Below are 17,170 nucleotides of genomic sequence, written 5' to 3'. Positions count from 1 at the left end.
TTCAACTGGCACTGTCACTACAAATGGCAGGAAAAACAATGATAGGTACTTTCATCAACGTTAAACATGGAGCAAACTATCATCTCGAATTGCCATTCTGCTTCAATTAAATACTTCACCTACTGATTAAATCAATTTGTTGGTTAAAGGTCTCCCGTTAGTAAAGTAATAAATGCTAAGAAAACAATTTGATGTGTAAAATGGGGTATAATACTAGCTTTAAATGACAATAAACAACATTTATACAATATAATGTTTGGTTACATCTGCGTACGAAACTGCTTAGAAGCAGAATAAATGAAGCACAACCGCTGTCAGATTGAAAACAAAGGTTTCTTTTAGAATACGTACATGTAGTTGGAATTTGATAGAGGCAGGTAATTTAGATAAAAGCATAAGGTAAATTACATTATCCTGTTTCATAGTAAAAACTAGTCTTAAAAGTGATTTAATCACTACAAAGCTCATAAAGCTTGGCATACAGGACCATGACTGTTAGGTTTCTTAACAATAATAACACATTAGTTAGAGTATTTCATTATATTCTCCGAATCAAAGTAAAACTGGCTTCGCAACAGTGTTGATCATTATAATCAATTCATTACAGCGCTTGATGAGATATTGATTGATAAGACTCGATCATTCCCATAGCTGGAACAGTATATAATTCGGCTACTGGCAAAACTGTAATCCAAAACCATAATATCGATCAGAAGAACTATATAATTTATAATAGTAATTTGAAGTTAAACTTGCCTTAAGCTAGAAGGTCCATTCATTCCATGTTTTGCTACCACGTCAACAAAGCGTCCTTATTGATATTTAGCGAGGAATGGAATAAAGCGGTAAAAAAATTTCTTTTGTTAATTAATATATAATAAGTGAACTATACGGGTGCATACAATATAAGATACTGTTGTAATACAGCACACTGCATGTACCATGCAGAGAGGAATACACATTCAATACGATAAGAAATTATCTTCAAAATTTTTCACGTCAATAAGATATTCGTACCGCTGCTATCCAAAATTACGATGCTATCCGTGGAATAACTTGTTACATAGACAAAGCTAAAAAGAAAAACGAAATTCAGGGTACAGCTAATAATGATATCCAAAATATAGCATTAACCTATAATAGATCTCAGAGTTTTACCCATCATAACCAAGAGCGAGTCCTACAGGCCTATCAACTTTACCAAATTCACCCAAGAATTTGCCTACAGCATAATAAACACCCCAGTACAGCTATAATGCGATTTTAAAAATTTGCTAATAGCCATTTCTAGTAGGTCCAAAGTGAATCGCTTAAGCCTACTACTTAATGCTATTTCGTTTCATTAGATTGTTTTATCTTTCAACTAATTATTTGTAGTGTTGACACGGACATGTGCACATGTAAGTATGTCTCATTAAAGAATTATCAATTATAAAAAATACATGGAAGTTTTACGAACTGTAGTAGGCTACTACTATATATGTTACGGTCAATCCTGGCCACTCCCGGGAATGGCCGGTCATTCCCTATATACTATATCAAAGACTTTGAAATATTTATTCTTCTTACCAGTTTGAGAATTAAATTTGAGGATATTATCGCTATAATGACTGGTAACTAATAGGCTTCCATCTTTCATCAACAAAACGCCTTCTGGTCTATACATTCAACAGGATAATCGCATGATTTAAAGTTTTGTCACTATATGAATGTAGCATTAAGGCAAAATTTATTTATTAGAGATCTTACAATATTCTACTACTACTTATATTCTACTTATATTTTCGTATGCATACCCTTTCAAACCGCTACTCCCATCCGCTACCTAACATATATATATGTATGCATAGATTAAACATTATGTGCATTAAATTTGGAGTAGAACCGATTTTAGCAGTATGAAGTATGAGTTCTAAAGGATAAATTAAATGTAATGATGGAATATATACGTACCACTCCTAAGAAATCACCTTCCAAATTAAATTTTACTACTTTATCGTTCAGAAAACTGGCAACATAGAGAGTTCTGTTAGATCCTAATACGATTCCCTCTGTACCGAAATTACAGCAAGTAATAGAAAATCAATATTTAAAGTCTTAGGTTAGTAATAGATTGATAAATACTGTAACAAGATGCATATTTATAATTACATCAGAATTGTAATATCTACAGTCGTATTTGACAGTTACACCGAAATATGCTGTACTGTATACCTATACCTCACAACTCTTACGAATAGCAGTATACAAACGAAAAGAGTATTTAATAAGTGTATTTTGCTATAATTTTAGAAACGACTGCGTTATAATCACGAATCAGCTACAGCAAATAGATGGAATTGTATGACGTTTGATGAAATTAAAATGATATGTGAATAACCTGGACAATCCAAATATTGTTCACCGCCAAAGGAATTTATAAATTCCCCAGTCGTAGAATTATACTTCCGAATTTCGTCAGTTGCAAAGCTTGCTACATATAATATCTTATTATCTAAGTTTCATAAGTAGACTAAGTTATCTTACATATTAAATAATTATAATCATCCCATGTGATAAATAAATTTGTAGACATTATTAAATATTGCAATTGTTTAAATTTACTAATGCAAGAACATAAGCAAAGACATGTCTTATAAAACTCCTAAAGTAAACATCGGCTTGCATTGCAACGTAATAAAAATTTGTTTGCCAAAACATGCAAAATACGCATACATATGTATAAATATAGTACAACTGACAAAACTATCGTATTTGATTTAAGTTTAATTTCTTATGTTTGATCCCTCATATAGGATTGACCCGATTTCAATTAAAAGGTGGACTAAATTGCTCTACATGTTTATATAATCCTACAGTATCTGCACTTTAAGCTGGTATTATAAAATCTTACCCAATACCATTCCCCATGGACCATCTAAACCGGAACCATGAATCAGTGTAACAGCTTGACTCTGAGATTTATAAATATTAGGTATCCAATAAACCTGCAAAAGGTCAATAGTATTACAATAAAATAAAACTTTCCAGTCATATTTTTTAAATGCTAGTCTTGTATAAAATTTTCGGTTAGGTAATCAATGCTAAATAAGCTTTTATAATATGTTTTACTCCTTAAACACCGTAGAGTACAACTAGAATGTGATAAACGTATATTAGAGCAAATCTTTAAACAAATCAAGATTAACTTGAAATATTTAATTTAATGAGACCTCGTTTGTACTCATATAGGTGATATCATAGGACGCATAGTACGTGTAATCGTTTCTATGTTACGTTAGCGCTACTGATCGTTTGATTACACATTAAAATTTCAATTATCCATTTACAATTAAATATTTGTACAGCTTATAGGTCGAAAAATAAACTTAAGTTTTCTTCAATTGGTTGGTTGTAATGACTTACTTCATTTTTCATGAAGCTAAAAATGAAATAGAAATGGTGTTAATTTGTTACATACGAGTTATATGTGGATGTCAAATTCATAACTAGTTATAGGTATTAATATTTAAAATAATTTGTTGTTAGATAACATACAGTATTACCAGCAATCAAACGTTTCTCATCAAATTCAGATCGATGTAATCGGACGATATAAAAGTTGATACTCTAAGTTTCTAAATTACCTTGAAATGTATAAACTTCCACCTGGGGTTGCTAGTACATACGATGGTTTATCAATATTATTTAGATGCCTGACTTCACGATAATTTTGATTATTCCTACCAAATATGAATCATCCTAATCAATGGTTGCGATCAATTTCTATCAAAATTTTACGTACCTGGGGTGCTATTTTTATATATTAATCACTGCAATCGTTTTAAGGCTTCTTAATAAATTATTATTACAGAAGTACAACACTAAAGTACAATTTATATCATAACATATATAGAAACAGCATCAATAGTACACTGTAATGGTAACAAGTTATATTGACAAAACCATTAATATGTTATCTTCTAATATTAGTGCAGTTTATTGCTACTGAATATTTTAAAAAAATGCTTCGTAATATCTCAATATATATATCACTTACATACAATATGTGATACTGAAATTAAGCATTATTAGAGAATTTATTAATGTTATTTCCAAACCTTAATTCAGTTTGTTGTTTGTTTAATACTATTATATATAATATGTAACTTTTTGATATGCAGTATGTGACACGTTGAATTTAATTCATGGTCATACGCTATATACTTTTTAATCTAATCCGTCATTGGATTTATTACTAAATCTTCTCCGTACGCTATAATAAGAATATTTAACTATAACAGTAATTATGACATTACTATAATGATATCTTATAGTCATGCGTACCATGATTTATAGGCAAATTGAAAAGCTTGATTAGCAAACTGGTTAAAAAAGTTATCCTGGCTACTTGACAGGCATAACCTAAGGACGACCATGAATTTATTTAATTTAATTAAAATCAGAAGATAGAATCATAATACAATAATGCCCAGCTGGATCATTTTACTAAATTGCATAGCATTGCATAGAGGAAATAGACAGAAAATGAGTTTGTTAAATACGTAGTAGCTAAACTAATCACAAATCATTTCTTGCAATCAACTTCAACACCAAGGGCTAAATAATTGCTCATAATATAATTGATATTAACTATTTAAGTTACTACGTAATACTGTATGTCTAACACGAGACTGTACGACTGAGTAGTAAATGGATCGTTACATAATCTCCTAAATCTGCCAGCAACTAAGATACTATTCATTTTAATAACTATCCCTGGTTGCAAAGATAAAACGATATCACTATTTCATTTTATTATGCAGTGTAAGGAGCCTACTGACATTAGATGAGTATTTGTATGTATCCATACGACAGCATCATTCATCATTTATATTAGAAGTGTTGAAGGCTAAGCAATCATTACTTACGAAATAATCATAAGGTAGACAATGATGTAATATCGACGTATCATTCTGCTAAGATAGCCTTGGATAAAATAGATATTAGCAAGATTATTAAAGAGACAGCCTTTAGTATCTTTTCAATGACCAAATTAGCAAATTATATTAATTCTGGACACTGCGACCAGGGTACAAGTGCTATCACTGTATGCTAGCTACTATCGCTAATCTATTAATAAATGCCTGATACAAAAATATGAACACGTTGTTATACAGTATGTGGGTCAAGAGTCTTTGAAGAATGTCACTAGAGAATATCTACATCAATCTAGTGTAACTGTTACAAGGTAAAAATTGAAGCTATGAAAGATTTTACTGGATTTTTAGTTCATTGATTTCTTTCGTTTCATTGCAAAATGGACTCCATTTCTTCTTCGAATCAGATCCACGACTTCTGGTACAGTACTGTACTGTACATGATGTACTGTACACTGTACAATATGTACTGTGGTCTGTAATAATCATAACGCAAACAGGTGCCTTATGCCTATAATGCACTATGGGAACGCAAGCGACAGATAGATTCAACTACAAGTATCGCGCGTACAGTACGCAACATTTCATCACCATGACTGCAGTCTGCAGCTCAGATTGAGCTCTAGTTGCTGAGCTCATCCATTCATCATCCTCAACTCTTCGCCAAGATCTGCAGCTACTTGCTGCTCAACATTAATCATCATGATAAGTAATGCTATTTTACGATTATTATGGCGGCAATGGAATCATCACCCAAAGAAGACTGTCATTAACCTAACATATAATGTCCATGGACAATTTTATGGTACATTTTCTGCATATCCCAAGACACATGAAGCTAAAGCGGTTTCTGAAGCTGAAAAAATCGTTGGTTATCCTACGTCTTTCCTTAGCTTTCGACATTTACTCACAGACGAAGTATCCAATGTTGCAGTGCATATGAAGAAATTACTCGGTAGCCGTCATCCATTAATGCATACTATTAGGTCAGTAAAAACCCTTCTAGAAGTTTGTGTAACTATTCAGTCAATCAGTTTGTGTTAATAAAAGAGTTGTAAGCTTATCGTAATGGTAATAATTGGACACGATCATCACACCATACGGTACTGTAGTCCCCGGATAGACACGAGTCGATATCTAGACTTGTTTAGGTAGCGAATCTTTAAGCTTGCTACGCAATAAAATGATATACAGTTGTATAGTGAATACGCGTATGCTATCAATTAGAAGATTGAGGTACTCGTAAGTTAAGCCTCTCTATAACACGTGTATCAACAGCATACTACGGTACTAAATGTCCAGGGTTAAAGATCATGCCCATCAAGCATCTCTGCTAAGATTACTATTACACTTTGAGTCATACCATTGACACAATGCATGGAATCTCCAATTTAAAGTGAACTAATCAATTAATGTCTAATTTACTATATACAGTCTACTATACTCCTGCTATAGAAACCTTTATGGCAACTAATGTTATATGAACGGTTATGATTTGATAGGGGATTAATCAATAACAGTTATAACGAAAACAAAGCTAAATATTCCTTAATTGTCTTGCTCATTGCTAAAGCTGCTGGTAAAAGTCAAATGATTGAAGAACAAAGCGTCGATGGAATCTACCCAACTCAGCGATCACTAGCAGAAATTACTGAAATAATTCGCATGGCACAAATAATTCACACTGGAGTAGTTAATTTACCTGAACCGATTGCTTCCGAAGAAGACAAAGAATTGCAGCTAGGCAATAAAATGGCTGTTTTAATTGGTGATTTCTTGTTGGCCAAAGCCAGCAATGGATTGGCTAAGTTAGAAAATACACAGGTTGTAGATTAACTGATCGATATTACATAATGTTGAAAATTTCTACGGATTCGAAATTTTTTTCTTATGTTTCATCGGATCACCTAGTATCACTTTTTTAGACTGTTAATATATTGTAACATTTTTTTAAATATAGCAATTTCTATATCATAAATACTGTCATCATTACATACATGATTTATAAATCTCTGCTTTGATCGCATGCCGCAGCAACCGATCGATCAATCGATCAAGGTAGCTCTAAGTCTGCAGTCGAAGATATTTGTTATTCAAGCTAGCTACTGTATTGATATAGTGAACGATGCTTTTACGTAAATACTAATATATATTTTGTCATATCTTATTATTTTACAGAAATCTATGTGCTATAAGTTAGTTACAATATCAATGAAATATTATTTTTTCTCCTTCTATTCGCAGGTTGTACAACTCATGTCCGAAGCCATAAGTGAAATGATGGAAGGTGAATTTCTTTGTTCTACGATTCAAGATGTAATTAAGTCGGATATTATAGACTATGTCAATTTATGGGAGCAACGAACATTATTAAGAAAGGGTAGTTTATTATCAAAGAGTTGTCAATGTGCTTTAAAGTTAGTTAATCATAGTGAAGAAGCGCAAATGGTCGCTAACAATTTTGGACAGAACTTGGCTTATACTCAACAGGTTATCCTATTTCCAAACAATTTCGTAATTGAATGTACGAGTGTTAATTAGAAATTACTTGCTTAAATCCATACCGTTCTATAACGATTACTCTTATTTGACAGTTATCCTTAGAATTAAGTGCACTTCAATTGGATGATACTGGAAGTCAGATAGATTATACAAGTTTACCGGCACTCCTTGCCTTGCAAAATTCAGAAGATAAAGCTACGTTATTCTCGTCAAATATTCAAGTAACTGACTTCGTGATAAATACTACTATATATAATTGACAGAGCTTTTATAACTTCTGAACAACGATTTGATTTCTTATTTAATGTCTTAGTTTTATAAACATCAAAAATTGGTGCTTGACGAAGTTAAAACTGTTTACGAAACCTACAAATCAAAATTGTTGGATTCCTTAGCATACTTTCAAGATTGTGATGCAAAAACTGCCCTGGAGAAAATTGTAATAACAAACATGAACGGATTAAAAATCTTTCACTTATAAGATATAAAACCAACTGATAAAATAGCTACTTTTGCTGAAGTAACTCTTACATACTTATCAGTAATCTAATCACCCTTTGTACTAATGTTAACCCTATGACGAGGGCAAAATATAATGTGATTCTTACGATACTAACATGTGTATGTATTGATTAGTCATCTAAAACAAGTTCATTATGAGGTAAACTTTGCAACTGATTATGAAAGATTATAAAATGAAATTTTTATTGTAAATATTTACTAAAATTGCAATTAAGTTATCGGTCGTATTAATTTATTACCATTTTTAATGCATCTTGTAGCCTAATTGTATTTGCTTAGGACGGATATTGGATCTGGTATTGTGAAGTGAGACTAGTGACTACTTTCGAATCTCTTTTCTAGTATGCAATAACGATCCAATCAGGTCTAGCTGAAAGGTCACTAAATGTACTTGAGCTTAATAGTATATAAATTTATTGTATTATAAATTCACGAGCTGACATTAATTCGGATATAATAATACGTATGCATGTAGGAAAATTATATTTTATTTCTTGAATTAATGTCTTAAGTGTAACTGTATACGTATATTTATTCAACAAAAGCATCTTTTGTACGTTAGGGTTTATTAATGATTTTTGTTTGTCGTAAATCAATTATTGAGAAGCTTTTAACAGTACTTGGTAAGTACCTAATCTAAAAATGAGATTCTTAGCTAACTTGCATAGAGAAGCGCATAATACGGAGAGTAGCGTTCAAATCCAATAGCGTTTCTTTTCAATAGAATAATAGACTTATTTTATTTTAATATCCCTATTATTGAGTTATTCACTTATTAATTTGTGCAAATTATTCTGTCTAATACAATATTACAAGTTTATCCTTGCTTTAGTATTCTAACTTTATTGATCACAAAATGCTTTACAATATTGAAAATCTCTATGGAAATCGTCGATTACCATTTAGTTGCACACCTAAAATTCAGAGTTAATTAGCGGTTCAAACTGAGTGCCCTTTATTTATATCAATTTCTATTTTTAAGAATTATATCATCACCTGGCAGTAGTATGTTATCGCTGGGTTTACTGCTTTATATTAATACAAATATGTATAAAAATGTACTCAATTATTTGAAAGGATAAAGGATCTTCTACAATAGGCCTCGACTATCATTAAAAGCGCTGCTTTTATTATAGTTGTAAATGATGTTTGTTTAAGATTGTCTTAGTTGCTTGTTAAGGTAACTTAAAGCTCAAACTAAGAACTATTCTAAGTGAATCATGCTTGATTTTCAGTGTCCATGAAGTTAGCCAATTCTCTTCCGATATTGACTAAAGTAAAAAGCTAACTTAAATTTTTGATACTGTTGCCAAAGTCATCACTCAATCAATATACAGTACTATTTATGACGATTTACTAAAGTAGGTTTGTTAATGTGTTAAATATCCAGCTTTTAAAAACATTTGTATTAGTCGAACAAAATGTGAAAGCCACTAATTTTTCTTTCCGATACTACGACTTAAGTACAATCGATTTCTTAGATCGGTGATTACGTGTTATTTGATAGCTATAAATTGATGTGCACTATACCATGTTATTTACAGCATGGTCACAAACAAACTATACAGTACCCATCTTATGTTATTTGCTAAAGAGATAACTCAAGTCGTATCATCAGTTCATTTATTTGCGGATTAAATAATCAATACTTGAACGTCAAGATGGCTATGTCCTTAATCATAGCCCAGTATAAATATCAACTGAATTTATATTGTAAATAAATTTAAAAATTAAATGTTTATGAAACTAATTTCGAAGGTTAGATAAATAATAGAAGAGCGTTTATCCATCACGTGTACAAGCACCTTTCCTTATGTTGATCATTTATTCAATTTAACGTTTCATCTTTCATCCTCGTTTTGATACTATAAATATAAAAACTTATTGGGTAAAAAATACCGCATCATCGCTTATTTATTTTTATAGAATAAATATGTTAAGATAACTATGATGGCTTAGTTTAAATTTAACTTCTCCATAAATAGAAAAGATTTTTATTGTTGACTTATGTGGCCAGAAAACTGTCAAGCTTGTCAGAATATCCAGGCCTATTGTTATTTCTGTTCACACTTATACTTCAGCTGGATTTATTATCTACTATGTCATAAATATTATTTATGAGTTAAACTACGATAGATGGAAACAAAGAGATTATTTAGATAGAAATTTATTTTAAAGTTAATTTAAAAATAAAAAATTCTGGTAATTACATAAGGCACCAATTTACTAATTTTGGTAACGGTATTATCATTATGGTAATTATAGTACCTTATTACAAGAAACTTATGGATCCATTAGATAATAGCGATATATTTCAACAAGTACAACGACAACTGATTTTTTAAGTGTGAAAACTCCTGTCAATTGGCTGCCTTATATTTTGAATAGTATTATTGTTGGGATATATTCGTAGAGATCGGTTAATTGGTAGAGCTTGAAAAGCCATACAATGACAACATATTTTCCTAAATGTTTGATATAATGAAATGCTACCTTTTCTAAATTGTGGATCAAAAATGGAATAGATTGCAGGATTAATAGAACTATTAATAAACTTTAACCATAGAAGTAAAAAGTGTATTAATTGTGAAAATCGATAACCGGTAAAAGGTTCTATAATCATAACGACAATGCTATATGGTAAATAGCAAATAATAAATGTACAGCAAACTATAAACGATGATTTAGTTAATTTGCTTTCAATTATATTTTCCTTCAGTTGTGAGCGAGATATTACGCTGTTGTGGGCTAATTGTAAACGATGATAAGTTAAAGTTGTACTCGTTGTCGTCGATGTTATATTGTGTTGAGGATGGCTGAAGTCGATCGTAATACCTGCTGCCCGTAAATTTTTCATATAGCGTGAAACACCGAATGAAATCTTAGTATAACAGGCAACCATGATAATAAATGGAACAGTCCAACCAATAACAACAGCAGTAAGAGTATAATCAGGATAGGAGGACCAGTCCTGTTGACATGAAAAATCCAGGTAGTCGTAGACAATTGTTCCCCATCCCATTAGAGGTAAACTACATAATGCTATACATACTATCCATGAAACTATAATAATAATGACTATGAATGTTTTATTACATAAATATCTACATTTAGAATGATGGAATAAGACAATGTATCTAACAATTGCGATAAAAGCAACGGAATAGGTTGATTGAATATAAAATAGAGAATTTAAGATTGCCGTAAATTTACATAATGAATCATGAAGTGGCCAACCATTGCAAAGAAATGCAACTATATAAAATGGTAGTTTAAGTATTGCTGTTAAAATATCTACAATGGCTAGATTGACGATAAAATAATTAGTAGCAGTTTGTAACCTTTTATGTTTACATATAACAATTACGACTACAGTATTTCCAATGGTAGCGGTAATTATGACAAGAAGTACAGATAAAGCCATAGTGCCAGCACCGGCCGTAATATCTTGGCAAGTGAAATTCTTGCTAGTATTCGATATTAAATAATTATAATTTATCGTACTGGTTACTGTAATGAAATCATCATCCTCATGATTAGTAATGTCGCTGGGATGATCGCTTGTATGCATGATACTCAAATCAATTTTGGTGCATAGCAGTGCATGGAAGATAAGAGTAAAAACTTATCAATTCGATAATTTTTTAACTAAAAGTTGGTTAAACTCAGGATAGAATTGATAAGAATTTAACTTTTAAAATTTTAATTGCAATAGAAGCGATAATTTTCAATGAATATAAGAGAGTACAATTATTAAGCGTTGAATATAGTTACAGAAATGATATTAATTTGGACAGTTTGACTTCATGGATAAAGCTGTAGAATCCTTTTTTGTTATCCTAGAAAATAGGAGGAGCAACTCTACTAAATAAAAGTTTCATATCACAAAATCCAAATGGTTTAATTGTTTAAATAATTTTTGTCTTAATTTCTACTTAAATTGTTACTCAATTCAGACGATCAGATAAACGTTTATTTTGTTGATGAAATATATATACATAACGTAGATAATGGCACAAATACAAATGGATTAGTTACTTCGATCGTAAATAATGCGCAGTTATTGTAATATCTATAGACTAAAATTGATAAAAATTGATATACTTATAATACTAATTCTCATTGAACTAGAATTATATCGTAATTTGGAATCTTTTTCAGCTTACGAAAGTATTAGATTGACTATCGTAAAATTATTCTAAGCAAATGTAAAATCTGTTTTCATATCTAATTTATAAAAATAACATAACTAAAGACTGACGAATAAGGCGATATTAGCCGATTTTCAATTCGAATAAGAATCGAATTTGAGCACACTAAAGAATTAACTAGTTGTGACGAAGTTATACTTGAATTATGATTGCATTACCTCACAATATGACTAAACACTCAAGCAAGCATGATATTTTAAAAATCTTATATGATTTATCATTGTACATATGAGTAGCTAGCGTTAACAATGATGATCTATGTATAAGAACAGATATGTACATTATACAGTACATGTATTAGAAAAATTCATAAAATCCAAATGACGTTGTTAGAGATAAAATTAATCCTTTCAATTAAAAGTTTATTAAGGATATCAACTATACTAGAACGATTGAAATTATATTGATGAAATTAGGTCACTTTTATATAATGCTCATGTAATGGCAATGGTATACTTAATACATATTAACCGATTACAGCATTACAGCTTTAAATAATGTACGACTTAAATAAAAAATTGTTCAATTTAGCTTTATTATTCAGTAAAAGTGTGAGAAAGATTTGTTAGTAATATATATAGGAATGAAAAATTGTAACTACATAATAACTATAATTAAGACACTGAACAGAGCTAAAATTTGTCGAATAAATTCATATTCTAAAGGCTTACCTATGCTTGAAGAAGAGAAAACAGAATCCAAAATTTGTTTTGGAATAATAGTATATTGGCTATACACAGATAAGCAGAGGAAGGAAAATAATCTTTTTTTATATTTAATACAACTTATTTTACGAATTTTAGAGAAATAATTAGATATTAATTTTCTTCTCTCATTCTATGTAAGATTCAAGGTAAGATAAAAATAAAATCTATTAACTTCAGATCTTAACGATTGTTAACTTAATAGATCTATAATGATTGTCAAGCTAGCAAGTAGACTAAATAAGTACGGTATGCCTGTATCACCAAGGAAGTGAATGGCCTTTCTAAATTATTACGTGCAGAGTTAAGAAAATACGTACAAATCATAACTTGTCATATAATGAGAGATAAATAGATGCATGCGTACACAGGTGTAACAGGCTCATCCTTTTCATTAAGCGGAAAGATGAGAACAATAACATATATTTACGTAAAAATATATATGGCGCTAAATCTATCAAAATTAGATCGTAATTAAGATTCTTCATTTCAAAATTCAAAAATGTTGATTTCGTCATTGATATCCTCGTTTCTAGATTATAAATTAATAATAGTTTAAAAGCTGTAAACTTCTTCATTTATGGTTGTAGTACGGTGAGGATTTAATCAAAAACAGAACAAAAGCATACAAAGAAAGATTTTATGTTCGGATTGATCGCTAATGTAATATTAATTAGAGGTAATTCTGCCAGTTTGTGGTTGTCTACCAGTTTGTATTGTAATTAAATTAAAATAGGCAGTTATCTTTCCAGTAAATAATTATGGTAACGATAGTAAATTTAGATGATAGAAACTGTTTATGGCCAACTTGTAACCATGGCTATCCTGACATTAATAAGATACGTTCCTTATGATTACAATAATTTCCTCTTGTCTCTAATTGCAATATTTATCATTTTATATCTTCTGTTTTGTTACTGCATACTTGATCCATCTGTTTTATCTCTATATATCTATGCATAGTTTACAATAGCGTCATTGCTACATTTTATAACTATTTAAGCACTAATTATTAATTTTTCATTGTAATTTTGTAGTAATTGTACAATCTACGCGACTAATTATTATCAAGAATAATTTAGCATTTTCTACATCATTAATTTCGGATCGATATCAATAGGATGCAAATATGAATCTATATTTTAACTAATTATAAACTCATTTTGAGATACATTGAGAAATAAAGCGACGATATGCTTGTTTTATTGCGAGATAATATTCTTCTGATCAAGAAATTTCTTTACTAAAGGTTTCATGATAGGATCAACAGAGTATTTTTAAGAAAGACGATCTTTCTCTCTGTCGTATTAATAATTATAATAGCTAATCTCAAAGACCAGATGATTAATTTCGGTTATTCTAAAATTATTTTACGATAATTGTAGTATTACTTGATACATTAAGTTGTCATTACTTGCACTTGAGTACCAGTAGGAGTTTTTGCTATTACAACATGATGAATTATGAAATGGGATGTATATTATTTATTGTATTTAAGAATTTATACCATATTAGATCACTAGTGACAAAGTGCCTCCTATAACTATAGATATAAAATTCGCTTTCTTTGTAAATCGGCATGTTTAATAAAATTAAAACAATATTAGGATTACATTATATAGAAGCTATAAACTTTAGTCCTATTTGATCAGTTGATCACAATTTTAATCTACATTACAACGTTGTTAAATTTATTGCATAAAAAATTTGAGTCGTCCTTGGCAACATTCCTCCGTTGATTATTGTATTGATTGATTTTAATGTAGTTAGTAGCCATGGAAGTAAGAAAATACCATCAAGTTATCTCTGTTATCAAAAGTTTAAGAGTTCTATTCTATTTACTGGCAGGTTTGTATTGCTTTTAAGTATAATGAATTCTGATTAAGTGAGTAATTTTTCGTTCATTAGATACCGACAAACACAATACCACTACGACAAGCATGAAAACTATAATATACTTCCAATAAATATATTTTTACCGAAATCTAAACAATGACACGGTGATTACTAAATAAGAGAAATAATAGAAAATCAATAAGATTATTTCAACAATATCTACCAGAATAGAAATATAATACTATTAATGACAATATAAAGGTTATCGAAATGCGTTGGATGATTATTGTAATTGGATAGAAATTAATAAATACAGTCAACATAAATGAAAATTTACAAATAGGAGACCATAAATAGACGTTTCCCCTTTCCTTGATGATAACAATTATATTAGTATTTAAATCTTTATATGTGCACGTATGATAGGAAATGTAATTAAAGTGGTATAGATAATGTGTTTTGATGTAATCCTAAATGAAGAGAAAATGAAGCATTGCAAATAGGAATTTTATCAGATGGATGATCACGAATACGACAATTGTATCGTAATATTTATATCTGTTGCTTTTTCTTATCATCATAAACGGTCATTAATATGCCCAATTGGTAGTTATTGATTATGTAGCCAAAATTTGGGGCTATAACCAGTAAATATCATATAAATAGAGTGTATCAGCTTGAATAATATCTGTATTGAACATTAGTATCGATAATATTATTAATCAATTGAATTCTGTATGATGGTAATAATGATGGTGTTAGCTTATATTGAAACAATGGAAAGAACATCATTAATCTGCAGTAGAGTAAACTGTTTATGCACTATCATACTGTGATTCCTTAGATACTTATACGCATGTAGCTGAGGTTTTTTATAAATCAATGATCTTGAAAGTTCATTGCTTAGCTATCAGTCTACAATGTCTTGGGAAATGCGTTAGTAATACTATAGTGCTATCGTAAATAATAGAATAATACACGGTTATATGCATATGCACATCCGATACCGCATAAGTTAACGATGAGAGGCTAAGAAAAAAATCAATCTTATTAAAGCTTGTATTCGGGAACCATTCTTTTACAGTACATTATAGTTGATGTAAGTCGATATGTCAAAATTTTTAGCTATAGTTAGTATTCAATCGATGAAAGAACCGAATATGCAGCAGTACTGTATGTGTGCGTACATTACCATAGAACTCAATATCTGTGTTTCGTTCAGTTTACCTGGTTATATCTACATAGAGAAATGAGTATCATTGAGCAAAAGATAGATATTGAATGCTACGTCTAAATCATACCTATTCAATAATTATTCCGTGAATTCAATAATCTACTAAAATTTATAGTACAGTACACACTCATTTATGGTAGAATTTATAAATTTATTAGTTCTACATTGGTATAGACAAAATACAGATGGAAAATGTCAGTGGAAACATGAAATGATATCTAATTTATATGAGCGGAATAATGCTGTCAATACGATTAATACTAGAAAGTCCTATTCATTGCGAAATTCATTTCGATATTTTTAATGGGTATATTATGATAGTAGAGGACGCGGTAACTGTGTAATTCTTATTGATTATATTAATACCTATGATGTAATTATAATTGTCATTGACTAATTATACAGATATGTTAACGATAATTCCTAAAAGGGGAAGTAGTAAAGCAGAACAACATGAAAAAGATACTGATATAAGATGCACTTTAGTAATTATCAGCGATGCCATTCCAATTAAAACAAAACAGTTATGATATATTATATTTATGAAAGAAAGTAGAGGATACAATGAATTATGAAATTGCCTTCGAGTCTACGGAATGAAGGAATGTGTTAGAGAATAGAAGTTTCATAATTATAGTTAATCATATATAATATTCAACCCTTGTCTACGATTTTTTCTTTGACGTGAAATGTATTGCCATCGATAATGACTTCAGACTAATGAACAGTAAGCCAAGATTGTTGTTGTGAACTACAGTGCAATCATTCAGAGAAATATTATTTTATATATGTTCTATGGCCTACTTTTTCCCTAATGTATCAATTTAAGGCCAAATCTTTTAGTTGTAGGATTAGGATCACCATGAGAACATAATAGTCTGGAGATCATAATAAATCGCCATATATTCGGAATAATACGATAAAAATTATAAAATCGATCTTTTCCTTTGCTGTCAGTAATTTTTTAGTATGCAAATTTTATCACAATGGTATTCATTCAATTTTATATGTGTAGTCTTGGCGTACTATATACAGTAGGATTGTTTTCAAATAGAAAAGTTTATTAAAACTATTTTAGAATGCCCAACGATAGTAATGGGAAGAATTACGGTACATAATCACTCACAGTGCCTTAGTCGTCTTCTTACATGTTGGCAGATATGCTCTTGTAAAATTTTATGAAAGTAAAAAATCGGCTGTTGAACCTTGCAGTCAGTGTATTATAGGTACATTTTAGATACA

At 30.1% G+C, this 17,170-nt stretch overlaps 2 protein-coding genes across 2 annotated transcripts; one reads left to right on the top strand and one right to left on the bottom strand.

Moving 5' to 3' along the window:
* Positions 1–601: 601 nt before the first annotated feature.
* TRIADDRAFT_56503 (uncharacterized protein) lies at positions 602–4,954 on the bottom strand (the record flags this gene model as incomplete). Its single annotated transcript, XM_002112426.1, has 12 exons — positions 602–684; positions 1,018–1,073; positions 1,159–1,222; positions 1,570–1,658; positions 1,797–1,825; positions 1,954–2,051; positions 2,381–2,494; positions 2,894–2,987; positions 3,406–3,421; positions 3,627–3,722; positions 4,327–4,404; positions 4,911–4,954. The coding sequence occupies 12 exons, from the start codon at positions 4,952–4,954 to the stop codon at positions 602–604; spliced, it is 861 nt and encodes a 286-aa protein (XP_002112462.1).
* A 667-nt stretch (positions 4,955–5,621) lies between these two features.
* Positions 5,622–7,902, top strand: TRIADDRAFT_56502 (uncharacterized protein; the record flags this gene model as incomplete). Its single annotated transcript, XM_002112863.1, has 5 exons — positions 5,622–5,905; positions 6,422–6,743; positions 7,164–7,409; positions 7,514–7,642; positions 7,735–7,902. 5 exons carry the CDS (start codon positions 5,622–5,624, stop codon positions 7,900–7,902), a joined length of 1,149 nt encoding a protein of 382 aa, XP_002112899.1.
* Between the last annotated feature and the right edge of the window lie 9,268 nt (positions 7,903–17,170).

Source organism: Trichoplax adhaerens, genomic scaffold (genome assembly GCF_000150275.1).
Source record: "Trichoplax adhaerens TRIADscaffold_5 genomic scaffold, whole genome shotgun sequence".
NCBI classification, from domain to species: domain Eukaryota; kingdom Metazoa; phylum Placozoa; class Uniplacotomia; order Trichoplacea; family Trichoplacidae; genus Trichoplax; species Trichoplax adhaerens.
This window is presented reverse-complemented; position numbering and strand designations above follow the sequence as displayed.